The sequence below is a fragment of the Coffea arabica genome, chromosome 4e, assembly GCF_036785885.1.
Source record: "Coffea arabica cultivar ET-39 chromosome 4e, Coffea Arabica ET-39 HiFi, whole genome shotgun sequence".
NCBI lineage: Eukaryota > Viridiplantae > Streptophyta > Magnoliopsida > Gentianales > Rubiaceae > Coffea > Coffea arabica.
This window is the reverse complement of record NC_092317.1, coordinates 4,304,888-4,326,926: the sequence shown is the minus strand read 5'-3', so window position 1 is coordinate 4,326,926 and position 22,039 is coordinate 4,304,888. Positions and strand designations below refer to the sequence as shown.

At 36.6% G+C, this 22,039-nt stretch overlaps 4 protein-coding genes across 9 annotated transcripts; 3 read left to right on the top strand and 1 right to left on the bottom strand.

Moving 5' to 3' along the window:
- The first annotated feature begins 2,637 nt into the window (after window positions 1-2,637).
- LOC113742925 (pentatricopeptide repeat-containing protein At5g50990) lies at window positions 2,638-7,030 on the top strand. Of its 5 annotated transcripts, none has more exons than XM_027270951.2 (5): window positions 2,638-3,078; window positions 3,995-5,529; window positions 5,658-5,816; window positions 5,984-6,190; window positions 6,579-7,030. In XM_027270951.2, the coding sequence occupies exons 1-2, from the start codon at window positions 2,937-2,939 to the stop codon at window positions 5,509-5,511; spliced, it is 1,659 nt and encodes a 552-aa protein (XP_027126752.2). In that variant the 5' UTR covers window positions 2,638-2,936; the 3' UTR covers window positions 5,512-5,529; window positions 5,658-5,816; window positions 5,984-6,190; window positions 6,579-7,030. The 5 variants fall into 5 exon arrangements, with proteins under 5 accessions (XP_027126752.2, XP_027126755.2, XP_027126751.2 ...); XM_027270954.2 differs by having other exon boundaries at window positions 5,658-5,872; window positions 6,663-7,030; XM_027270950.2 differs by having other exon boundaries at window positions 5,658-5,872.
- Window positions 7,031-7,113: 83 nt separating this feature from the next.
- LOC113742926 (uncharacterized) lies at window positions 7,114-10,057 on the bottom strand. The gene is made up of 6 exons (XM_027270955.2): window positions 9,732-10,057; window positions 8,905-9,166; window positions 8,775-8,811; window positions 8,507-8,612; window positions 7,512-7,622; window positions 7,114-7,430 (listed from the first exon to the last, which is right to left on the bottom strand). The coding sequence occupies exons 1-6, from the start codon at window positions 9,936-9,938 to the stop codon at window positions 7,299-7,301; spliced, it is 855 nt and encodes a 284-aa protein (XP_027126756.1). The 5' UTR covers window positions 9,939-10,057; the 3' UTR covers window positions 7,114-7,298.
- Window positions 10,058-14,024: 3,967 nt separating this feature from the next.
- On the top strand, window positions 14,025-18,414 carry LOC113742789 (probable beta-1,4-xylosyltransferase IRX10L). Of its 2 annotated transcripts, XM_027270749.2 has the most exons (5): window positions 14,027-14,359; window positions 14,771-14,826; window positions 16,294-16,682; window positions 16,984-17,225; window positions 17,663-18,414. In XM_027270749.2, the coding sequence occupies exons 3-5, from the start codon at window positions 16,413-16,415 to the stop codon at window positions 18,174-18,176; spliced, it is 1,026 nt and encodes a 341-aa protein (XP_027126550.1). In that variant the 5' UTR covers window positions 14,027-14,359; window positions 14,771-14,826; window positions 16,294-16,412; the 3' UTR covers window positions 18,177-18,414. The 2 variants fall into 2 exon arrangements, with proteins under 2 accessions (XP_027126549.1, XP_027126550.1); XM_027270748.2 differs by having other exon boundaries at window positions 14,025-14,826.
- A 1,688-nt stretch (window positions 18,415-20,102) lies between these two features.
- LOC113741659 (uncharacterized) lies at window positions 20,103-21,593 on the top strand. The gene is made up of 4 exons (XM_027269245.2): window positions 20,103-20,455; window positions 20,561-20,619; window positions 21,019-21,136; window positions 21,318-21,593. The coding sequence occupies exons 1-4, from the start codon at window positions 20,226-20,228 to the stop codon at window positions 21,394-21,396; spliced, it is 486 nt and encodes a 161-aa protein (XP_027125046.1). The 5' UTR covers window positions 20,103-20,225; the 3' UTR covers window positions 21,397-21,593.
- The last annotated feature ends 446 nt before the right edge of the window (window positions 21,594-22,039 follow it).

The window sequence follows — 22,039 nt, the reverse complement described above, 5'->3', positions numbered from 1 at the left end:
AGCCCTGTTCAGACCTGCTCAGGCTAATCTTTCTGAAATGTAAATTGAAAGGCTGTTTTTTCGTACTTTCGAACAAGTCTTGCTTGAATGCTCTCTCACTTCTCAGATTGTGATGCCACAGAAGAAGCGAGCTTTGATTCATTCACTTGATGAGTTCGGAGGACACTTTAACTAAAATACAGCATACCTCATTGATGTGGACCTGTCCATGTAGAGATTCATAGCGAAGCTAATCAGTAATCAGTTGTGTTGTGGCAGCAGCATGCCAGCATCCCTCCCTCCATCCTTCCCTATGCAAACACGTAGTTTCTCAAAATTTGTACTCTACTCAACCATTAGCATGAGTCCATTTCTCTATGCCCGAATCCATGACTGCCAACGAAACTATCCTTTGCTACTCATGTAACACATAAAGAGGGGGACAGAAATTATTCCTCATACATACTTGAAACTAGTCTCTCTCTCTCTCTCTCTCTTTTTCTTTTTTTTTTTTGGTTTTGGGGATAATTTCACAAACCTCCCGTGAGGTTTCCAACAATTTCACTAAACTCTCTTGAGATTTTGAAAATTACACTTATTTCCCTTGCCCATATAAAATGGCAATACTAGATTTAGCATTTTAATTAAACACCCTTGTTGGGTGTACGATATGCATATAGTACAAAGGATTGGATTTATAATTATTTTTTCTTTTCCTTTTCTCTTCTTATTCCTTCTTTTTTTTTTATATATTTTTGCTGGTGAAATCCTAGAAAACTATAAACAACAACTCTAAATGTTGAATTAGTGATTTTTTTAACAACTTTGAATGCCACCCAACTTTTATTTGTGAGAGCTTTTTTTTTTTTTTTTATCAAAAGGAACACTAACTCAAAAAAAGGTCAAAACTACTACCAAATTGTGGCAATTCCAACAATCTAATCCCTATAAAGCACCATTAAAAGCATTCTATCATAATGTAAAAGTATTATTATAATTGCTTATCAGACAATAATAAATATGGTATTAAAGAACTTTATAAACTGAGGGTATTTTGAGGTATTCACTTAAATTGTTGAGGGCATTTAGGTAACTAGTAATTACCTAAGTTGTGCATTTGGCTATAATGGTGAGTGAAGTCGTAACTTGTAAGTGTGCATCGTAAATTATTTACTAAATTTTATTTACTTCCATAATCAATATATTTTTCAATCATATTTTTATCTCACATACATTATATCAAAAAGAGTTATAGTAATTTTTTTAAAAATTATATCAAATAATCTACCATCCAAACACACAATTAAGTTAAGCCACAAAATTACTGCTACTATATTAGAAGGCATCAAGTAAGTTTCTTTTTTTCTTTTTCCTTTTTTGGTAGGACGGGAAAAAATCTAAATAGTTTTTCGTTTTATTGTCAGTCCTAATAGAAGGGTTTGGTCAACCGAGGCAGCCATTAAAGCACCCAATACAATGTCGACACGTACTGATGCAGTCAGCGTACGGGGCCTCTAATCTAATGTGCTTTGTCCTATGTCTGTTTCAGTGGAGTGGATGCACGGCCGGGGTTGCTTTTCAGAACGCTGCCGCAGCTGAGCTGCTGCTGCCTCTACAGTATCTGTAGTCTCTTCTCTTTATTTTGTTTGGCATTACTCTGCTTTTGTCTGATTGGCTTCTTTGGAAAATGGAAAATCAAAAAAATTACTGAAACAAAATCAGGTGCCCTATATTTTAAATGTTGTACATTCTGAAGTGGAGATCTTTGTCCTGGATTCTTTACCGTTTTCCTGTAAATTTATACATGAGAATAGACCAATCTTTGGATATTATTTTGCTTTCCCCACCTTTTTTTTTTTCCCCCTGTGATTGGCAGGCAGAGAGGAGCAAAATCTTGTACAGTAATTTCTTTGTATTACTGCCTTCTGGAGTCGCTTTACTTACGAACTAAAAGGTTAAAACCAAAAAAAGCAGTTTCAGCAGTGGATATCAAATATGCACTTCGCTCTAGCATATAAAACATTGGGTAAACTACTTGAAGGAGCACCTAAATAACGTCCATCCATGGTCAATTTTTGATCTTTTATCTATTTTACGTCTTAAATCGATCCCACAATAATAAAAAAAAACGTCAAATTATGATCATTTCATCTATTTGCATGGTTTGAGCTGATGGATTTAAGGGCAAGATTTGAGGAATCTAAACAGTAGAAAGAGACTAAAGGATCAAAATGCGACGCATTTGTTATTAATTAAAGAATTAATTTGAGATTTAAAATAGATTAGAAGCCGAAAGAGTTGGTGATTAAAATAGTTTAAAGGCTTCTCAGATGATTGAGACTTACGGCAGCCCAAAAGGAAGCCCATAAATTTGCCCTAAATAGTTTGCCTTATTATGGTTGGGCCAAGTGCTGCTTCAATAGGCAACTCCAAGTTTTTTTTTTTTTTTTAAAAAGACAATTCTAGTTGTAGAAAGTCCACATTGTATTTGGAAAATTTGTTTTTATTTGTATATTACTATAACATTATATTTGAAAAACTTGTTATTGGTTCAACCTTTGCTTTTCTAGTTTACAATTTCTACATGTACAAGATAGGCCCACTTGGAGAGTATTAAACCCACCAAAGTCCACAATAATCCCACAGAAGCGGTCCACTCAGATGTGCCGGGAGTGCAGTCTTTCGTATCGGCTGTTAACACGATTTCTTCAGAACTTGGACATTGCCATAAATTTGGTACCACGCTTTTAGATTTCATTTCCTACTTCCCCCTTTTTTTTTTTTTTTTTTAGTTTAAAAGTAGATTGGATTAATCAACTTTAAAAAAATGGAGCTGAAACGGGGAGTAGGAACAGGAATTCAAAACAAACACAAGAACGAGGGGAAAAACGGAATAAGAATGCCTGATTGCAGTTTTTGACAAATCCGGCATACATCTGAGGAGTAAAAAGTGAAGAATGATGATGACAAGAATAGTGGCTGGAAAATGGAGGTTCTCCATTTCATTGCTTCCATCGCAGTTGAACTACTCGGCCACTTTCAGTTCAAGACCTCAACTGCTTATTCCTCCTGCACAACAATCTTATAATTCAGATACAGGTTTCTTTACTCTCTTTTAACAATTTTTGCTTTGTATTTTTAATTTTGAAAAGAACCCCTGTTTTCCTTTGATGCATTGGTCAGTGGTATTGTAATTGCTGTTAAATATTCAGTTTTTATGTAGTTAAATTGGTGCAAGTTTGGAATTTTATGTCAATTTTCTAGTGGGAATTCATTTCTTGTCCACCGAGGTTACTTGACTTTTTTTTTTTTAAGCTTTTCTAGTTGACGATAGATTATCATTAGTGAAAGGAAAAAGAAGCAAAACTGGATCTTTTTCCTCCCTAACCTCCCGCCCCTTTTCTTCTCCCAGCCAGAACAGAGTTCGAATGAATGCTGTGAGTTGGACACTTTGCTTTTTTCTTTTTGTCCTTTCTTATTCACATATTTGGTGGTGTTACAGTATATTGCTTTCATTTGTTGGCTCATTTCAAGAAGCTAATTTGGGATGAGATTACTTTCTCTATAGTTTCAATATTCCTTTTTTTTTTGGCTGGGGGTGGAGGAGGAGAGATTGTTTTGGTTTATTCTTGAATTACGCAGGACTTGTGAATTTGCAACTAGATATTATTGCAACAGTCAACATGTCTACTCTCTGAACAATATTCATTTGATTCAACTGACTACAATAGCTAAAATGCTGCCTGCATAAGATTAAATTTTGTTTTTCCTTGTAAATATTAACAAGAATCTGCATGTCGATATTGATTTTCCCCATTTACCTAGCAACTATATAATCAGGTGAATTTCTGATTGCCCATGTAAATTGTGAAACGTTTAAAGTCATGTGTTTCAGATTTTTGATATAATGTGTTTGACGGATGCAAAAAAATTGTTTCTTGCGTCATCTTCTGTTTTCCATTTTGTTGTCTTCTACTTTTGTTGACATTTAAAAAATTTTTGGTCGACAATTTAGGCTATCAGACACTTGTGCAGATTCTTGAAGCATGCAAGTCCTCTCATGATTTGAGAACTGTGATCGCAATGCATGCTAAGATTGTTAAACATGGGTATGGGATGTACCCATCTATGTTGTCATTGTTGATATCCATATATGTTACCTGTCAATGCCACAACCTTGCTTGCGAATTGCAGAAGGAAATTTCGTACCGGAATGTTGATATTGTCTCTGCAAATTTAATCATTTCAAGTTTCATGAAGATAGGAGAAATTAATATTGCCAAGAAGATATTTCAGAATGTGCCTTCCCGTGATGTAGTCACTTGGAACTCGCTGATTGGAGGTTGTGTAAAAAATGCTTCATTTCAGGAAGCATTGAGTACTTTCAGAGAGATGTTGAGAAGACAAATTGAACCAGATGGATTTACAATTGCATCTACTATTGCTGCTTGTGCTAGACTTGGAGCTCTTCATCATGGGAAGTGGATACATAGTTTGATGATAGAGAAAAGAATTGAACTAAATTACATCTTATCTTCTGCATTGGTAGACATGTATGCAAAATGTGGACAAATTAACACTGCAAAAGAAATTTTTGATGGTGTCCAACGCACTGATGTTTCTATATGGAATGCGATGATTAATGGATTAGCAATTCATGGCCTTGCTTTGGATGCTATTGCAATATTCTCAAGGATGAAAGGGGAAAATGTCTTGCCCAATTCAATAACTTTTATTGGGATTCTAACTGCATGTAGCCATTGTGGCTTGGTTGAAGAGGGTCGCAAATATTTTGATCTGATGAGAACCTTATACTTGATCCAGCCACAGCTTGAGCACTATGGAGCCATGGTTGACCTGTTGGGGAGAGCTGGTCGTCTAGAAGAAGCCTATGGAATAATTAAGGAAATGACTGTCGAACCTGATATTGTTATATGGAGAGCATTACTCAGCGCCTGCAGAATGCATAAGAACTCTGAGTTGGGTGAAGTAGCCATTGAAAAGATTTCACATCTGAGTAGTGGAGATTATGTTTTAATGTCAAATATTTACTGCTCCATCAAAAAGTGGGACAGCTCTGAGGGGGTGAGATACATGATGAAGGAAAAAGGTGTTCGTAAATGTAGTGGAAAAAGTTGGCTGGAATTTGGTGGTGCAATTCACCAATTCAATGCTGGTGACAAATCACATTGTGAGGCTATTCTGATAGACAAAGTGTTGGAATCATTGATCCATAGAACCAAAACAGAGGGGTTTATGTCTGAAACAGACTTGGTTTTTATGGATGTTTCTGAGGAGGAAAAGGAGGAAAACTTGAATTATCACAGTGAAAAGTTGGCTGTGGCCTATGGGATACTAAAATCAAGTCCTGGGGCTGAAATTCTGATATCCAAAAACCTTCGGACTTGTCTTGATTGCCACTCCTGGATGAAAGTTGTATCAAAGCTATTAAACAGGGTGATAATTGTGAGGGACAGGATTCGATTTCACAGGTTTGAGCGTGGTACCTGTAGCTGCAGAGACTATTGGTAGTCACTCTTGATTAAGCTGGTGAGGATCTGGTTCTTTGTTTTTCTTTTTTAAAGTATGGCTTGCACATCCTTTTGTTTTCAGCAGGTAGGGTTGTAGGAAGTTAGTCTTCTGGAATGCATCCTCTGAGCTAACCCACGTGTTGCCAGGGCCATTATATTTGTGCTCAGACCAAGGAGTTGCCCTGGCTCTTCAATGGAACTTTGAGATAAGAGTTCCTGATCGATTAATTTTCATGTTCTGCTGCAAAAGAAAGAGTAGAAGATCCATCAATTTGTCAACAACTTGTTGCGAAGTTCTTCTGCAGGGTAGAGTGAAATTTTGCTGCTGTCAAGTTACATATTCAATTTAACATGTGAAAAAGGTCTTAGTGTGAGATTGTTTACATATCTTATTTTTGTCTATTTTAAAATGATTGTTAATCATAGATGCTTAAGTCTTTTTATTAATGAAATAGAGCATTATTTGTCTGCAGGTCAGCCTGGAGTGGTACAGCCATTCTGAATTTACATGTTCTAAAGAGCCCAATTTATATAAAGATAAATGCTTGCTTAATCTGGTAGCTGACTCTGTAACATGAGCATCTGCTATGGAGAAGTGAAATAGATCCCCCAAGTTCGAAAATGGAAGCAGCCAAAGCGAAATAATGAAATGTTGCCAGCTTGAAAGGGCCTGCTTTTTGGTAAGTTACATGCTTCTTTTCCTATATATCTATTGCAGATTCTGGTTGTGTAGAATTAGTCTCAAATGGACTGATGAAAGTAGAACTCCACGGTTCGACACTCACACACATAGGCCACCCACACTCTGTGTGTGTGTGTGTGTGTTGCTCGCCCCTCTGTCCCGCTGTTGCCTGCTTTTTCTTTATCGACTGAAATCATCTAGAAGAATCAATGTGGAGTATGTCCAACAAATTGAATATCTACACCTTGCTTTTGTGTTTTTGGAACTAAGGGCTTGTTAATGTGCCCTTCCATTTTTGCCCTTCTCCTTTTGCAATGTTATCTTGTCTTCTTTGAGCTAAACTAAATTGAAGCCTAGTGTTGCCTGTTAATAAACTGATTCTGCAGGTCCACTGGAGTTGGACTAAATTTGCTGGTGGTCTTTAACCCCATCATGATCCTAGTGACGCAAATCGTTTTGTCTCCTTGTAGAGTTGCAGTTTGCTGGAAATTTTTGTGCTTCTTTGGACCTGAGTTTGGTGTTGGTGTAACTGTGCAAGGCTACTTGGACTGTGCTGTTCATTTCTAATCCTGCTTTGTCTTTGTTGTCTGCAACTATATGGATTCACTGCTTCAGCATGGTTAGGAAATTATAAGCTTATGAGATAGATAGCGTTGAGGGCTTGGAAAACTAGGAGGATCCAATAGTCTAATCTTGTATGGAGGATCAATTTTGTCTTCTTCTTATCAAAGATTCCTCCTCGAATTCCTTTTTTTTTTAAAGCTTCTCCTTGAATTCTTAATTGGATAAACTGATCTTTCTTGTTGCTCATGCAGTACTACAGTTATTGTCGACCTTATATTTGTTCCCAATAATGAATTTTTTCCCTATAATTTTCTTACATTTCCTTCCGATAAAGATTAAAAGCTGCTGGGAAACAAATTTTTGACTCAGGAATTATTTCATGTGAGAATGACGGTAATCCTCTCAGCCATGTGTTAAATCAAGTCACAAAATAGTTATAACCACTATTTCAAAGCAGTCATCAATCTTCTCAAAGAAAAAAAGTTGCAAAGACAAAAAAGAATAGGATACTGATATTGGAAGTAGTGCTTCTAAAGGCATGATTATGTTGTTGGTTGGGCATCTTCATGGATGGGAAGCAGACGTAGTTTGCCTCCATAAGTTTCAGGAAGTTGGCTTTCATCAATGTCTTCAAGTAGAGTCGCCTTCAGCCGTTTGTCCTTCACAAGGATAATCTATTGGAAAAAAAAAAAAGAGGATATCAGGTGATTCAGAATTTAAAGGCACAAATATCTGAGTGCAGGTCATTTGTGTACCTTTTTCTTGGTATTTTTGTCAATAAATGGGTACAAAGCCTTCCAGACCGCCCTGAATATATAAGGCACGTGAATAATCAACAACTTTCCAAGTCTTTCCGGGTAGTAGTCCTGCGATTGAACTTCGAAAGCAACTCCTTAGGTAGTAACTTTTTTTTTTTTTTGTCACGGCGATAATATTTGTATAACTCACTCTAACTTAATGTAAGAAAAGGAGGAGCCAACGGGATTTTCCGTCGGAGGAAGCCATAGTTAAGTAGCAAGGGTGTCAAACCCTTGACTTCCCAGCCCCTGCTAAGACATTTATACTGACAGCGTAAGAGGCTGTTGGCACTCCTTAGGTAGTAACCATCACCGCATTCGTTGTCACAATTAATACTGACGTTTGAAATTTCAACTCGTGACCTTGTGTTCTTTTGTCATGTACAAAGTTTTCGTTAGTCAAAAAAATTCTGTTGTTTGCCGGCCTGTGACTCGGGGGGTTTAAGTTTAGGATTAATTTTCTATACATTGACAGTGTATATACTTTCATCATTAGATGTATGATACATAATTCAAATATGAATTTGAAAATCAAATTTTGCATATGTATCGTATATCCAACCGTGATAGTATATACACCGTCAGTGTATATAAGATCTACTCTTAAGTTTAACACCTTTGAGGCACTAATACTCTACTTTTTTTTTTTTTTGCCATTTTCAATCAACTAAAGTACAGCTACTAGGTTGAGGTTTAATTATTTTTGGTACAACATATTTCCGTTTTAGGGAACCAAGAGATAACGATAGATGCCATAGCCGCAGTGAGTTAAATCAGGGACAAGTATCTGAGACTGGTGACTTTGAACGTGTTTAATAACCCCATTAAGTACTTAAAATTAAGGGACTACGGTGTTTTCCTATTACGCAAATTGGGCAAGAGTGCCTTGCCATTTTTCTGAGTACTATAATTTATGCTAAAGAATGTGCAATAGTTATAAATAAATTACTAACCTGCAAGATGGATAGAGCTCCAAGATAGGCACGGAGATCACTGTTACAGTACCCCCATCCTTGAAGATCTGCAATTACTAAGAACTTCTCTTGCCCGGGTGGCATCCTGTCATAGGAATCAAGAAAAACCCAAACATTATCCAATTGAATGATGATTTTTGCAGCGTGGAAGTTGCCTGATTTGCTTTCTCGTTGCTGCAGTTCTTTTTTTTTTTTTTTTTTTTTTTGACTAATAAACTTCCAGAAAGAGGCAAAGAGCAGTTAGTACCTGGAGCCCAATCTGTCCAAAGTGAAAACTACAAAACCTGGAAGTGAAGAAAACACATTGTAAGATCAAGGAATATTAGCATGTAAATCTGCTTAAGTCTTTTATTGTAGTACAAACGTAACCTACGTACGTTTGAACTCGTCTAGACCTCCAATTTCGTTTTGGAAATGTCTGGCTCCGATGAGTACAGCAATTGGTCGTCCCTTCTTATCTATTCCTTGCACGAACATCTTGTTCTGTGCTATTTCATTTGGAACTTCAGAAGAGGAAATGTGGCCACTGGGAACAAACATTATTCTCCATTTCAGGCACTTTAGGAGCATATCAGAAGCTTTCTCTACGTCTAGATTCCGAGCACGAAGAAACCTTCGGATTGTTAGATCATCAACCTCCTGCAAAACCAATTCAAGATCAGCTATAATAAGAAAACTCCAGGTGATCACCAGCCCTAGTATATTCAAGAATGTCAGCATGTTACAGAAGAATAATAAGGCTTCTTTACGTACTTTTTGAACTTTAGCTGAACGTTTCAAAGAAAATAAGGTCTTTGCGACTTAGATCAACTCTTTGTGATCCATTGAAGGAGAAAAGTATCTCAAATATAGGCCCCAGACTGATAAGAGTTCTTGAATTTTAAAGAGAATATCTTTTACAAAGATATAAGTATGCAGTAGAGCAAAATGCCCCGTCGGGTTGGGTTGGGTTGGGTGGTAAGGAGTAAAGGATCGTAAGATCTGTTATTTACCCCCAAAAGAAAAAGTGCAAAAGGTCTAATGAGCTAAAGATGAACAAGAATCAATGGTTCTTTTCTTTTTTAGAATCTAATTTAAAACCCAAAAAAAAAAAAAAAGAATTCATTGACAGGCAAATTAAGAATATGCTTTACCATAACGATGAAAAAGTGAAGAAAATCGTGCTTAATTAATTGCATGAAAGAGTAGTAACATGATGATGTACCTTGCAAGAAGGATCTTGATTTTCAACTACGGCTCTCATGAGGCAAACTTTGTTTTTCTCCACCTCATTGCTCTGATCACCACCTTGTTCGTCCACAGTACCATTAATGTCTGCTTCTCTCATTATTTGTTGTGTAGGAGGGTTGATCGAAGAAGCCTCGCCCTCCCTTTTCTCCACTATTAGACTATTTTTCCCTCCCGTTTCCATTGCCTTTTTTTTTTTTTGGGCACCACAGACAAAGCTGGAACTGAAGTGTTAAGGTGTCCACTCCCCCAGGGAAGCATTTGCCACCGCTTTTTTCCCATATCTATGTATATATCCAGACATGAATTTGAGGAAGAAAGGAGATACTTGATGATGATGATGATGTAACGGCTCATTAATGCTGCAATTGACTTGAATGAAGTTCCTGTTGGTGTTGGAAATCAATAATTTTGTACGTCTACAATATGCAGAAAAGTCAGCAAGTAATTGCCTGTAAATCAAAACAAGACACATATGCCCCCGGCCCCCTCCCCAGAATTCCAGAAACCCATAAAAAAAAAAAGCCAAAGGTTTACTTGACTGAGCATTTTCAAATCGTTCTGTCAAATATATTTCCTATACATGTTTTAAGTATCTCCTACATGGTTTTGCCAAATATAATTTCTTATTGTTAAGTGGAAAGTATTTACCATTGAAAATGGATATTGACACGGGGGAAATTTGACCTACAAAAATTTACACGAAATGGCCCTACTACTTGTACGCGTGACAATGATATGTCTAATTGTTGGTGTTGTACACAAAATTATTGGAATTCAATGCTTCACTGCCTAATTAATCGATATAGTGTCGGAGCGTTGGTTTGGTGCCGTGACCATGAGGCGTCCAACTACTTGTTTCCCTCTCTCTTTCCTCAGCCATAAATTGCTTGGCCACAAGCCAGGATGTGAGCCACTGGCCATTTGGTCCAGTGGTCATCACCATTAAAAGTGATGCTGGAGGTCAGGAGTTCAATTCCTGCCTCTCACAAATTTGCCACTATTTGTGGCGGTTTTAATTGACCTTCATCGATGGAGTCTGTACTCACATCGAATCCCCTCCCCTTCCTCTTATATACAATGAACATGAAACTATGGAATCCTGCACTTGTGGAACGTTGACTTATGGACAAGTGCTTTTTTTTTTTTCGTAATAATTGTATAACTTGTTCTAACCTAATTTAAGAAAAAAAGAAGTCGTCGAAGAAAGTCACCCGAAACTGGTAGCCACAGTTACATGACAATTTTGGCGGACAAGTGCATTTGCTGTTTGTAGAAACTGCAAAGTTAGTGACGCAAAAATATCTTAGTAATTGTGACCGGATTAGAAGTTTCATCTATCATGTAGTGCGTCCGCATGCATACATTCAAAGTTGTATGTTTGTGCACATCCTCGGTGATCAGTCAAATCCAAGTATATGGTAATTTAGAAAGCATCAACCCATCGTACACCACCACCATCTGGGTGTATATGTATGCATTAATGAATCTTGATACGTGGTACATATACAAAAATTTGATATTCAAATTGAAAATCAGATAATATATCATGGATTTAGAGTCATCAATATATATATATATATATACTGACAGTGCAAAAAAGATTAAGTTATCAAAGAGTATGGAATATGTATTTGTGTCTACATCTTCCGAAATTGTTCTTCCTAAGTATGCCACAATAAAACTTTGCTACTTATAAGTCAGTAGCTATATATTTATATATCAATAGTTATGATTTTGTGGTGAACATTGGTCATTACAAATAAAAAAATAAATTTTATCACAGCTGAACAGCTGCTTAGCTTTTTTGTCATATATTACTCTTTTCTTTTTTACTGAAGGTGAGGTTTGAACTCTCACCTACGGCCCAGGGAAAGACTCCCTGGTGGCCACTGAGATAAGCTCAGTAGTTTTGCTGCCACATATTACAATGTGTCCAAAGATTTTTACTGATAAAAATGGTAAAGAAAGATGCAGTTATCCATCGCTGTCGATAATGTCTCCGCTCTCAATGAGTTAAATCTGTTAAGAAATGCCCAGCTGGATTACGCAATTCCAACAACCCTGTTTTTCTTCGAAATTTCCACTCAAGTATGTTAATTTCGGTCTATTTACGCAATGTTAATTTAAAGATCCCCTGCCATAAATAAATTCGGTCGACCATTTACCTTTAAGCCCTTTTGGATAATCCAATTCAATACTTAAATTTAATGGATTCAGATCTTAATATGTTTAGACACATTTGATAATAAAAAATTGAACATCTAAATTAATTAAATGACACTGAATTTTTTAGACAAAACTTATTCCTAAAAATAAGTGATGATTTATTCACTTATCACTGAATGTGATATGCACTCAAATGTATCTGATTTGATATTTAACAATTTAATAACTTAATGGATTTACATTTCAAATTTTAGATTTTAGATTTTAATTTTCAAATTTCAGCTTTATTAAACACTCCCTTAGTTCGAAAATCAGGAAACGGGAACTGTTTTCCCATACCGTGATATTCGTTTTCAGAGTTAGAAATCCTTTTCTTTTTTTTTCTTTTGGCGTCGATTGCACGTCTTTTTTTTTTTTTTTACTTTCAATTGATAGTTAACACCAAAGAAATTACAGAAAAAAAAAAGGGGATGAGAGTGAAACTACTTCACAAGTTGACACAGCAAGCTATTCGGGCTTTATATATTATAAACCCACAGGTTTAAGTTAGGCCACCAATATTAAATCTGTACACTGTTTTTCATCACTCCGATCATGTAGCTTTGTTTGGGCTGAAAGAAAGATCTGTTGGGCTGTTTCTCATCTTAGAACCCAACTCTAAGAAACCCAAAGCCTTTCATCTCAGACTATAACCCAAAAAAAAAATCCAACATATGCTGCCAAAAACATATATATACTTTTTGCTTTTTGTAGAAGATATCTCTAATATTATACGGCATAAGCTAGTAATTTCATAATCAAATACTCCCTCCATCCCACTTTGATAGTCATGATTGTTTTTTCATATAGTTTAAGAAAAAGTAGTTAACTTTGTTGGAACAATCAATTTAGGTAACTATTTTTCTAAAATAGCCTCATATTAATTAGAATATAACTTTATGGGAACTTGAATTGATGGTAAAAAAAAATCAACTCTCATTAAATGGAGTAAGTTTATAGTAACAACAACTTACATTGAATAAGCGTATTTTAGAAAAATTAAAATACAACTACATTTTTCAATTGGAAACTGGACTACAATTTGGGACAGATGAAAAAGGAAAACAGGACTATCAAAGTGGGACGGAAGGAGTAAAATATCTCTATAAATTTGACAATTAGGCTAAAACATTCTTGTTATTTTTTTTTTCCTTTTGATGGTCCAGATGGAAGCAATCAATAAATGACAAGTTCATATTAAAATTCCTGTTGATTGCCCCAAATATTAACTCACACTGATTATGAATTCTAAAGCTCTCTTGTTAAAAAAAAAAAAGAAGAAAAAATTCTAAATCTCTGCTAGTATGAGAAGTTTTATACAGTAATCATAGAGACATTATAAGTTAAAAGTAACGAAAACATTATGATTTATGGTGCGAGGTGATAATGGTCTAATAATTAAGATTGAAATCTTAAATCTTAAATACGGGTTCAGATTTCCCTTTACCCTTTCTCATCTCTTAAATCTCACGTTTCTCTAGCTAAAAAAGAAATTTAAAAATATGTAAAAAAAACACACACACACACAGTCTTCCATGGTCCAGAATTAAATTAAAGATGATCCTTGTATATGTGAAAAACATGCTACCCCATGGCTGAAGATTTTTTTCCCCCCTATAAAACACCTCAATCAGAAACTACCTTGTATTCACCCAGCATTTTCAGACAATTTCCCTCTCCTTTTAAATCTCTTTTACAATTCTTTTGGCAGGTCAATAAATTTCGGGCGTTAAAACCAAAATTGGCTTTAGGCCGAACCACCGACATGTGATAGAATACTCCATTCCTCAACCTATTTACACTAACCATACCAATTTCGTCAAAATGTTTTCACCAAAATACTACAAAAGCAACAAAAATCAATGCCGACCCAAAAAAAAAAACAAATAAAATTCAATGCATTCATTATGTATCGAGTATTTGCTTAAACATAATTGCCACAAAAATAATGCCATCTTCATTAGTGAGCAAACACATAGCAACCTTCAGCACCAGCACCACATGAAAAAGAGAAATAAGCAACCAAGTAGTAATAAGAATGAAGGAGATGGAATATTAAACTAGAAATAAACAGCAGAGCAGCCTTGAGGCCCTTGACTATGAGTTTGGAGCAGCAAACTTCGTAGAAGGGGGTTTTCATTGAAGTGGACTTCTTATCGAACCCAAAGAAAATGAAAAGCTCCTTTCATCAAATCTTCCCCGAATCATATGTTTATTAGCTGTATATTACACTAATCATCAGTAGATCCATATCCCCAACAATAAATATAAAAGAATATATAGAAATACTACTACTCTATTACTCGTTTGTTTCCAGGAGTGTGTATTTTAACAGCTGCTTGACAACCAACTCTAGACCAACCAGTACCATCCCTCCCTTCCTAGTTCCTCCTCCAGGTCTTTCCCTGTTTCTTGAAGCAAATTTCTCACAAACCCTTTTCTCTATCAATTTCATTTCTCTGATTTTTGTTTAAAAAAATAGAAAAAGAAATTGCAAGATTTCATTTTCTCTGTGGTGTGTCAAATCCCAATTTGCAAGAAAAGCCTTTCAACAACTACTTTGCCTAATGACATTCCAACTATTTCTTCCTCCTACTTGTTATTAAGTAAATTGATGCCGAGGCCTTTGTCTTTGGTCTTGGGGCACTTATGCGGTTAATAAAGGATTGATCTTTCTGGGCCATCCTAGGTTCCTCAGTTTTTTGTACTGATTGTTTTTGGAGTCGCAGATTTGAGTTGTGAAGAAAGAAAAATGAGGAACTGGAGATGGGGTTTAATTGGGATTGTTTTTCTTTCTTTTGTGATCAGAACTGAAGCTTGGAAGTTTAGCAAGGCTCAACATGAACACACTGAAAGAATTTCAGGTACCTAGAGTCCCGCCTTGGTTTGTGGAAAATTGTAAAAGGCATAAAATGAAAAAAGTACTGAAGCAGATTTCTCTTCCTGTTCTTACTGGGAGGAATATGATGTGTTCATTTTCAGTTGGAATATGGCTGTTAATTTGGGTTGAGTTATCTTTGTGTACTGGATTTTGGTGGAATTATTGAATTTTAGATTGATATGGGTGTTATCTTGCACAGTTGCATCTAGGAATTCTAGTATGATTCCCAGCTGTGATTTACCATATTTTGTAGCTTTTCTTGTGAATTGTAGTTATGCCATTGAGGTTAAGCATTCATTGGATTTATTTACTTGTGATTGTTTGGTATTGGGGTTATTGTAGTACTGGGATTTGTTTCACCTGCAAAATTGTCACTTAGAAGTTGGCTAACGTTGGATAGATTTAATAGTGGGCAGGATGGTAGTGTAATGGGTTGGTATGTATGTGTTTTCATTTTACTCAAGCATGTTTCCTTAATGGCTGCTGACCTCTGTTGGACAACGTTGTTGGGGTTTAACTCAAAAATATGGCTCTATGTAATTATTGAAGCCAATAATCCATGATTTTGGTTTGAGTTGGCGATGTTTTAGAGGTACTTTTTGGTTATGCTGCTAAGGATTAAGGGTAAACACTGAAATCAGTAAATCTAGTAAACTAATATCTGTAATATGGATGGTCTTTCTGGTTCTGAACGATGTTGTCATGTGATTGTTGATTTTGACCTAGCTTATGCTTCATATTGGATGCTCCTGGTATTGGTTTATATTGAATGGTAAAAATTGATCAAAAAGCTATTATGGGTGTTTGGTGGTTTTGTTATAGATTAACACGCTAAGATTCCTCTTATTTTAGTTGACCTGCAGATAGTTAACGACCACTTTTATTAAGCGCTACCCTTTGGCAGAAGGGAGAGGCTTGTTTCTTAAAACATTCATCCTCCCTGGCACATAGTGTTGGTGTTATTGAGACTGAACTTGTGATGTAAAGTATATATGCTGAAATCTAGTAGGTGGTAAAAAACTAGCTCTTTTCAAAAATCTCATGTTTCACCTGTAGAGAAATGTCGTAGGAAATCTTGGATGATGGGCTTCAAAACACAGTGGGTGTGTTGGTAGGAGATTATTTGTAAAAATTATTTAGCCTAATAGTATAGTAGTTTTTGTGATGTGATGTGTGTGAGATAAAAAGGTGATTGGGATTATCAAAATGTGATAAAAAATTGTGTTTATTATGCAAGCAAAATAAAATTTGGATAAAATTTTTTCCAAATCTTAGTATCCAAACGATCCCAGGGTTTTGTCAGTTGATTGCTGTCGTTTTGTACATGTTTTAAGTATCTACTGGAGGGTCAGGAGCTGAAACTACATACTACATTCGTGGTCATGTTTCTATCTTTGTTGCAATATGTCTGCTGCGTTTACTTTATCATACTTTTATTTTGAAAATTTAGGTAGTGCTGGTGATGTCTTGGAAGATGACCCAGTTGGAAGGTTAAAAGTTTTTGTCTATGAGCTTCCCAGCAAATACAACAAGAAGATCCTGCAGAAGGATCCCCGATGCCTCACTCATATGTTTGCTGCTGAAATATATATGCATCGTTTTCTTTTATCAAGCCCTGTTCGAACCCTCAATCCTGAGGAAGCTGATTGGTTTTATACCCCTGTCTACACAACCTGTGACCTGACTCCTAATGGCCTCCCCTTACCCTTTAAATCACCACGTATGATGAGGAGTGCAATACAGCTTATTTCTTCTAACTGGCCTTACTGGAATAGAACTGAAGGTGCTGATCACTTCTTTATTGTGCCCCATGATTTTGGTGCTTGTTTCCACTATCAAGTAAGATGTCTCTCCTTTCGTTGCCTCCCCCACGTTCCCAACTTTTGTTCCACTCTAGGGATGGTGATAGGAAAAAAAGAAACAGTGGATGGAATCTCTGCTAAAAGATTTATGAATCTCCAAATAATACTGACAGCAGATTCTACTGAAAGTTATCTGGATTGTGTAATTTCTAGGGGGATTTGATATAATTATGATATTTTTTCAATTATCTGAGAAATGACTGGGGCGAAGGGGGGGAGAAGACATTATATGGTCTCTGTTTTCATCTGATGTTGATCATTATTTATGACCATGGCAGGAAGAAAAAGCCATTGAAAGAGGGATTCTCCCGTTGCTTCAGCGTGCTACGTTGGTCCAAACTTTTGGGCAACGAAATCATGTTTGCTTAAAGGATGGTTCAATCACCATTCCTCCATATGCTCCTCCACAGAAGATGCAAGCCCACTTGATCCCTCCTAACACTCCTCGATCAATATTTGTTTACTTCCGAGGGTTGTTCTATGATGTGGGAAATGATCCAGAAGGTGGCTACTATGCAAGGTACCTCTCGCTATTGTGCATGTTAGTGTTTGCTTCTATGATTGTTTCAAAGTCAAGTGCTACATCAGGTTGTCATAGTATTAAGCTTCCAGCAAAGCCAGAATCAGTGTGGTTTTAACTGAATAATTGTATAGTTTGACTGGAGTCAAACTCTTGAAAACTTTGCCCGCATCCTCCCCTTCACCCAAAAAAAAAGGGGCCCCCATAAAAAAGGAGATGATGACTACTGAATAACTTAATAATCGTTCATCTGTAAAGTTTAGCAGGGGAGCTAAATTAGGCATATGCAAAGAGTGAATAAAAATCGTCAATTTGGGCCAAGACATGCCTAGAATGTGAAAATCTTCACTTACAGCTTTTCAAATTTTCTTTAAGCTTCTTGTGAGACACTGACAATATTGACTGATATGGCTAAATCTACCTTTTCTTTTTGGCAGAGGTGCTCGAGCATCTGTGTGGGAGAACTTCAAGGACAACCCTCTCTTTGACATTTCGACCGAGCATCCAACTACCTACTATGAGGACATGCAGCGAGCTATTTTTTGTTTGTGCCCGTTGGGATGGGCCCCATGGAGTCCTAGATTGGTTGAGGCTGTAATATTTGGTTGTATCCCAGTAATCATAGCAGATGATATTGTGTTGCCATTTGCTGATGCAATACCATGGGAAGAAATTGGGGTCTTTGTAGCAGAGAAGGACGTCCCAAAGTTGGATACAATTCTCACTTCAATCCCAACAGAAGTGATACTGAGGAAGCAGAGATTGCTTGCAAACCCTTCAATGAAGCAGGCCATGTTATTTCCCCAACCGCCTCAATCGCGTGATGCTTTCCACCAGATCTTAAACGGACTTGCTCGGAAGTTGCCACATGACAGGAGCACTTTCTTGAAACCCGGCGAGAAAATCTTAAACTGGACAGCAGGCCCTGTGGGTGACCTGAAACCTTGGTAGATGGTTTGACACTGATACTGGAAATTAGTGTGGCATTTCCTCCAACCTTGTTAGCACCCTTGTAGCTGTACTCACCTGCTGTTGTCATACTGCATTGTAGATTTTGATCTTGCAAATGCACGAGAGGTTGCATTTGTTTTTGAGCAGCACATGTCGGAATTTGACAAATTTGGATGTTGCAGACCACAAACAACTCCCAAATTAATAGGGAATCAAGTACAGATGTGTTTATTCTTGATTTTTTTTTTTTAACTGATCATCAATTCAGTGATTCACTATAGCGCACCATTTTCTCCTAAAAAGGAAGGGCCCCCAGTAGTTTTTTGATTCGTCTATGTCACTTCAATAAACCATTTTGGAAAACATTAGAAATTGAGATGGCAGCTAGGGACTTGATTTCCAACGACCCTTTGCATAAAATCTTGCGAGCATGTTAAGCTAAATGTATACTCTCCGTTAGCCTCAATGTCCAATGCATCCTGAAGTATATGAAATGTCTTTCAACATTGGACTTGCTGGAACGTAACCAGACAATCATAAACACTCTCAACATTGGACTTGCCAGAAAGTAATCAGACAGTCATAAACACTCTCAAGATATTCAGTGTAGCCTGAAAGTCAGCATGTTTTTTGGGTTGGGCTGTGAATTTCCCTTAAGTAGTGTGTTTATTCCCGGTTGTTGAGGGGGAGGGGTCATAAACACTCTCAACATTGGGTTTGATGTTTGGAGGTGCTGTTTGGGTTGCCTGCCCCACCTTCGCTCCTGTGGTCTGAGTGAGTCAAACTCGAATGTTGATCGGATTGGTAGAGGAAGGAGAGAGAGGGGGAGAGAGAGCAGTAGCAGGACGAATAACAAAGTACTACGAGTGCAAGTCAATGAGGATGATGAAGACGATAATTCATCATTGAATTGTTTATAGCATTTGCTATTTTTTGTGATTTTTTTTTTCACAATCTTTAAAGCACTCTATAGTAAAAAATGTGTAAGTTATGCTTGAAATTGCGTATTTTTTTGAGTTGTTTTTAGGATTTGTTACTATAGACCTCAAAAGAAAAAAAAAATACACCAAATTCAAAGCAGAGCCTTTTATTTTTGGGCACTAAGAATTACTGAGCTTTTTTATCCACAAATGGAGATTCAAGAATCTGAGGCGGTGGACTTAATCGACTTGTTATCAAAAGGAAATTGCTGATCCGAATGCGTACGAACGACGTCTCTTCTAGACGAACAAATTACCGATCCACTAGCAAAATATATTATACACTGTATAATCAACTAGTAAAACTAAAATTGGGATACTCGTTGAAATTCTTGTACAGTGAAAACCAAATCGAGACTGTCAAGTTTGGGATAATTTTTCCCTTTATCTTCGATTATAAGCAACTCAAGTCAGCAAAATGCATTATTGTAATCATGTAATGCCATGAAAATGGTGAACGAATGAATAGGGAGAACAAGGGATTAGCATTTAAAAGTCCAAAATGCGTTACAAATAAATGGTTTAAGAAACCGATTTGAACACCACAAATTTTCAGGAGTCTTGAATCTCCAATTCTATACTGTATATATATATATATTTCTAGCAAGGGTTGGTTGACTGTCAATTACAAGTTTAAAATATATAATTTCAGGATGAGATTTATCTTGAATAATAGAGTATTATTTGAGATATTATTTGAAATAATTATTATACTATCAATTTTTTGTGATACTGTATGATATATGTGAGATAAAAATATAAAAAAAAATAAATTAAAAAATATTATTGGATACATATTATTAAAAAAAATTCTTGGATACATATTCCCTTGGGTGTTGGAACGTTGGAGAAGATAAGAAAGATGCAAAGGTGAAAAGGAGAACTTGTGTGGGGAGCATGACAGCCACACTTCACCCATTGCGCAGTCTACTCTAATATTGACAACCAATTGCTACATTACACAAAATTTGACATTATCGCCTCATCTCTTCCTCTTTGCTTCCACAACTGCTGGGCAAAGACTCGACGACTCTCGCCAGAATTGGGAAGAAGCTAAAGAGCAGTGGAAATGGCCCTGCAGCTACCCGCCAAGACCATACCCTCGCCTTCTTCTCTAGCCCCGACGGGCAATGCTGGCCTCCGGCCACCTTCCGATGCTTTTGCTCTCAAATCGTCCTTCCTCGCCCCTTCTCTTCACCTCTTGCTTCCTCCTCATCAAGAGTCCGGCGCTCCTGCAACTGCTCCAAAATTCTCCATGCGGGTTGCCTCCAAGCAAGCCTATATTTGCCGCGATTGCGGGTAATTTTATTTGGCTTAATTATTTGCTGACAATTTTGTTCTTTCTCTGCTTTACTGAGTTGTTCTGTTACTAGATTGTAAATGCGATTTGTACGATATATGCAGGTATATCTACAATGACAGAACGCCCTTTGAGAAATTACCGGACAATTTCTTCTGCCCTGGTACATTTTTCTTCGTCTCAAGCTACCACATCCCTTTTATCCTGCATTATCAGATAAAATTGTCCTTTTCCTAAAGCTCTGAAAAATCGTTCGGTACTCATTTTATTCATGTTAATTTCTTTGTTCCCTTAGAATTTAACGTGATCCTTATCAAGGATTTTTCTTTCTGTGTTAGATGCTAATGAGGGTGGTAGTTGGAACAATTTTCGTCAGCAGACTGTCAGTAGAACTTAGAATGTGCACAAATTACTTGTGCAACTTTTTACTTGCATCTTTTACATACTTATGATTTCAAATTGGAGTTTAAAAATTTGTGGGCTTTTTGGAATGTTGTAGAAATGTTTTGTTCAGTCCTCTATTGGCAACACGACCATTGACTATTGAGACTGAATCCTGCAGTTTGTGGTGCTCCAAAACGAAGATTCAAGTCATATGAGCCCAAGGTGGCCAAAAATGCTAATGAGTCGGATGTTAGGAAAGCCAGAAAAGCACAGATTCAAAGAGACGAAGCAATAGGGTAAGCCATTGGGCTATGGATTTTCCTCCGTGAAGCTTGGTGGAATTGTAAAATCTTAGCATTAACTGATTTCATGCTAATTTCTTGATTTCCTTCTTGGCTTTTTTTTGGTTTTGGTGGGGAGGGCGGGAGCAAGATGTATATGCTTACAGCCTTACACATGTTTTTGTGGCTGTTGCAGGAGAGCATTGCCCATTGGAATTGCGGTTGGAATTGCAGCATTGGGTGGTTTATATCTCTACTTAAATAACACCTTTTAGGCTCAAAACACAGCAACAAAAAAGTTGTGCTCAAACTTCTTGAGACTGGACCAGTTATTACTTTTCATTTCATCATTCAATATGGTAGTTTATTGGTTAAATCCATTGAGATAAAAAGAATCCAAGAATGAGAGGACTGCTTGGTTGTACTCTTCAACCTTTTTGTGCTTAATCCAGCAACGAAAATTTTGCCTCTACTTTACTGCCAATATGTTATTTTCTCTTGCTTTTAATGGCAATGATGATTTAATTGTAATCGTGTGCGTGATCGTTCACTGCCCGTTCAATTCATGGCAATGAATAGGAATCACATTGGAAATCAAAGATTACATCAACGCCAATCAATCAGTAACTTTGCGAATTACTTAGATTTGAGAGTTTCAGATTTTTGCTTTATCAAACACATTCTAAATCTGTTACATTTGAGCATATATCAATGATGAGTGAATAGCGTATCACTTTTGGAACAATTTTTGCTTAGGAAATTCAGTTGGTTATCAAACGTGTCTGAACATATTAAAAGTGCTAAATTAGATCGGAGTCTGAACATGTTAAAATTTTTATTAAATTTAAATATTAAATTAAATTATTAAACTCAAGCGGAGTCTGAACATGTTAAATTTTTATAAAATTTAAATATTGA

Bases quoted from the DNA above. Each gene is read 5' to 3' on its own strand.
- LOC113742926 (XM_027270955.2), bottom strand. From the start codon at position 9,938: ATGGAAACGGGAGGGAAAAATAGTCTAATAGTGGAGAAAAGGGAGGGC. The intron at 9,167-9,731 runs GTACATCATCAT...TTGGTTTTGCAG, and splicing joins ATCAAGATCCTTCTTGCAAG to GAGGTTGATGATCTAACAAT. The intron at 8,812-8,904 runs GTACGTAGGTTA...CTTCACTTCCAG, and splicing joins AGGTCTAGACGAGTTCAAAC to GTTTTGTAGTTTTCACTTTG.
- LOC113741659 (XM_027269245.2), top strand. From the start codon at position 20,226: ATGGCCCTGCAGCTACCCGCCAAGACCATACCCTCGCCTTCTTCTCTA. The intron at 20,456-20,560 runs GTAATTTTATTT...CGATATATGCAG, and splicing joins TATATTTGCCGCGATTGCGG to GTATATCTACAATGACAGAA. The intron at 21,137-21,317 runs GTAAGCCATTGG...TGGCTGTTGCAG, and splicing joins CAAAGAGACGAAGCAATAGG to GAGAGCATTGCCCATTGGAA.
- LOC113742789 (XM_027270748.2), top strand. From the start codon at position 14,715: ATGAGGAACTGGAGATGGGGTTTAATTGGGATTGTTTTTCTTTCTTTT. The intron at 14,827-16,293 runs GTACCTAGAGTC...TTGAAAATTTAG, and splicing joins ACACACTGAAAGAATTTCAG to GTAGTGCTGGTGATGTCTTG. The intron at 17,226-17,662 runs GTACCTCTCGCT...TCTTTTTGGCAG, and splicing joins GAAGGTGGCTACTATGCAAG to AGGTGCTCGAGCATCTGTGT.
- LOC113742925 (XM_027270952.2), top strand. From the start codon at position 2,937: ATGATGATGACAAGAATAGTGGCTGGAAAATGGAGGTTCTCCATTTCA. The intron at 3,079-3,994 runs GTTTCTTTACTC...TCGACAATTTAG, and splicing joins ATCTTATAATTCAGATACAG to GCTATCAGACACTTGTGCAG.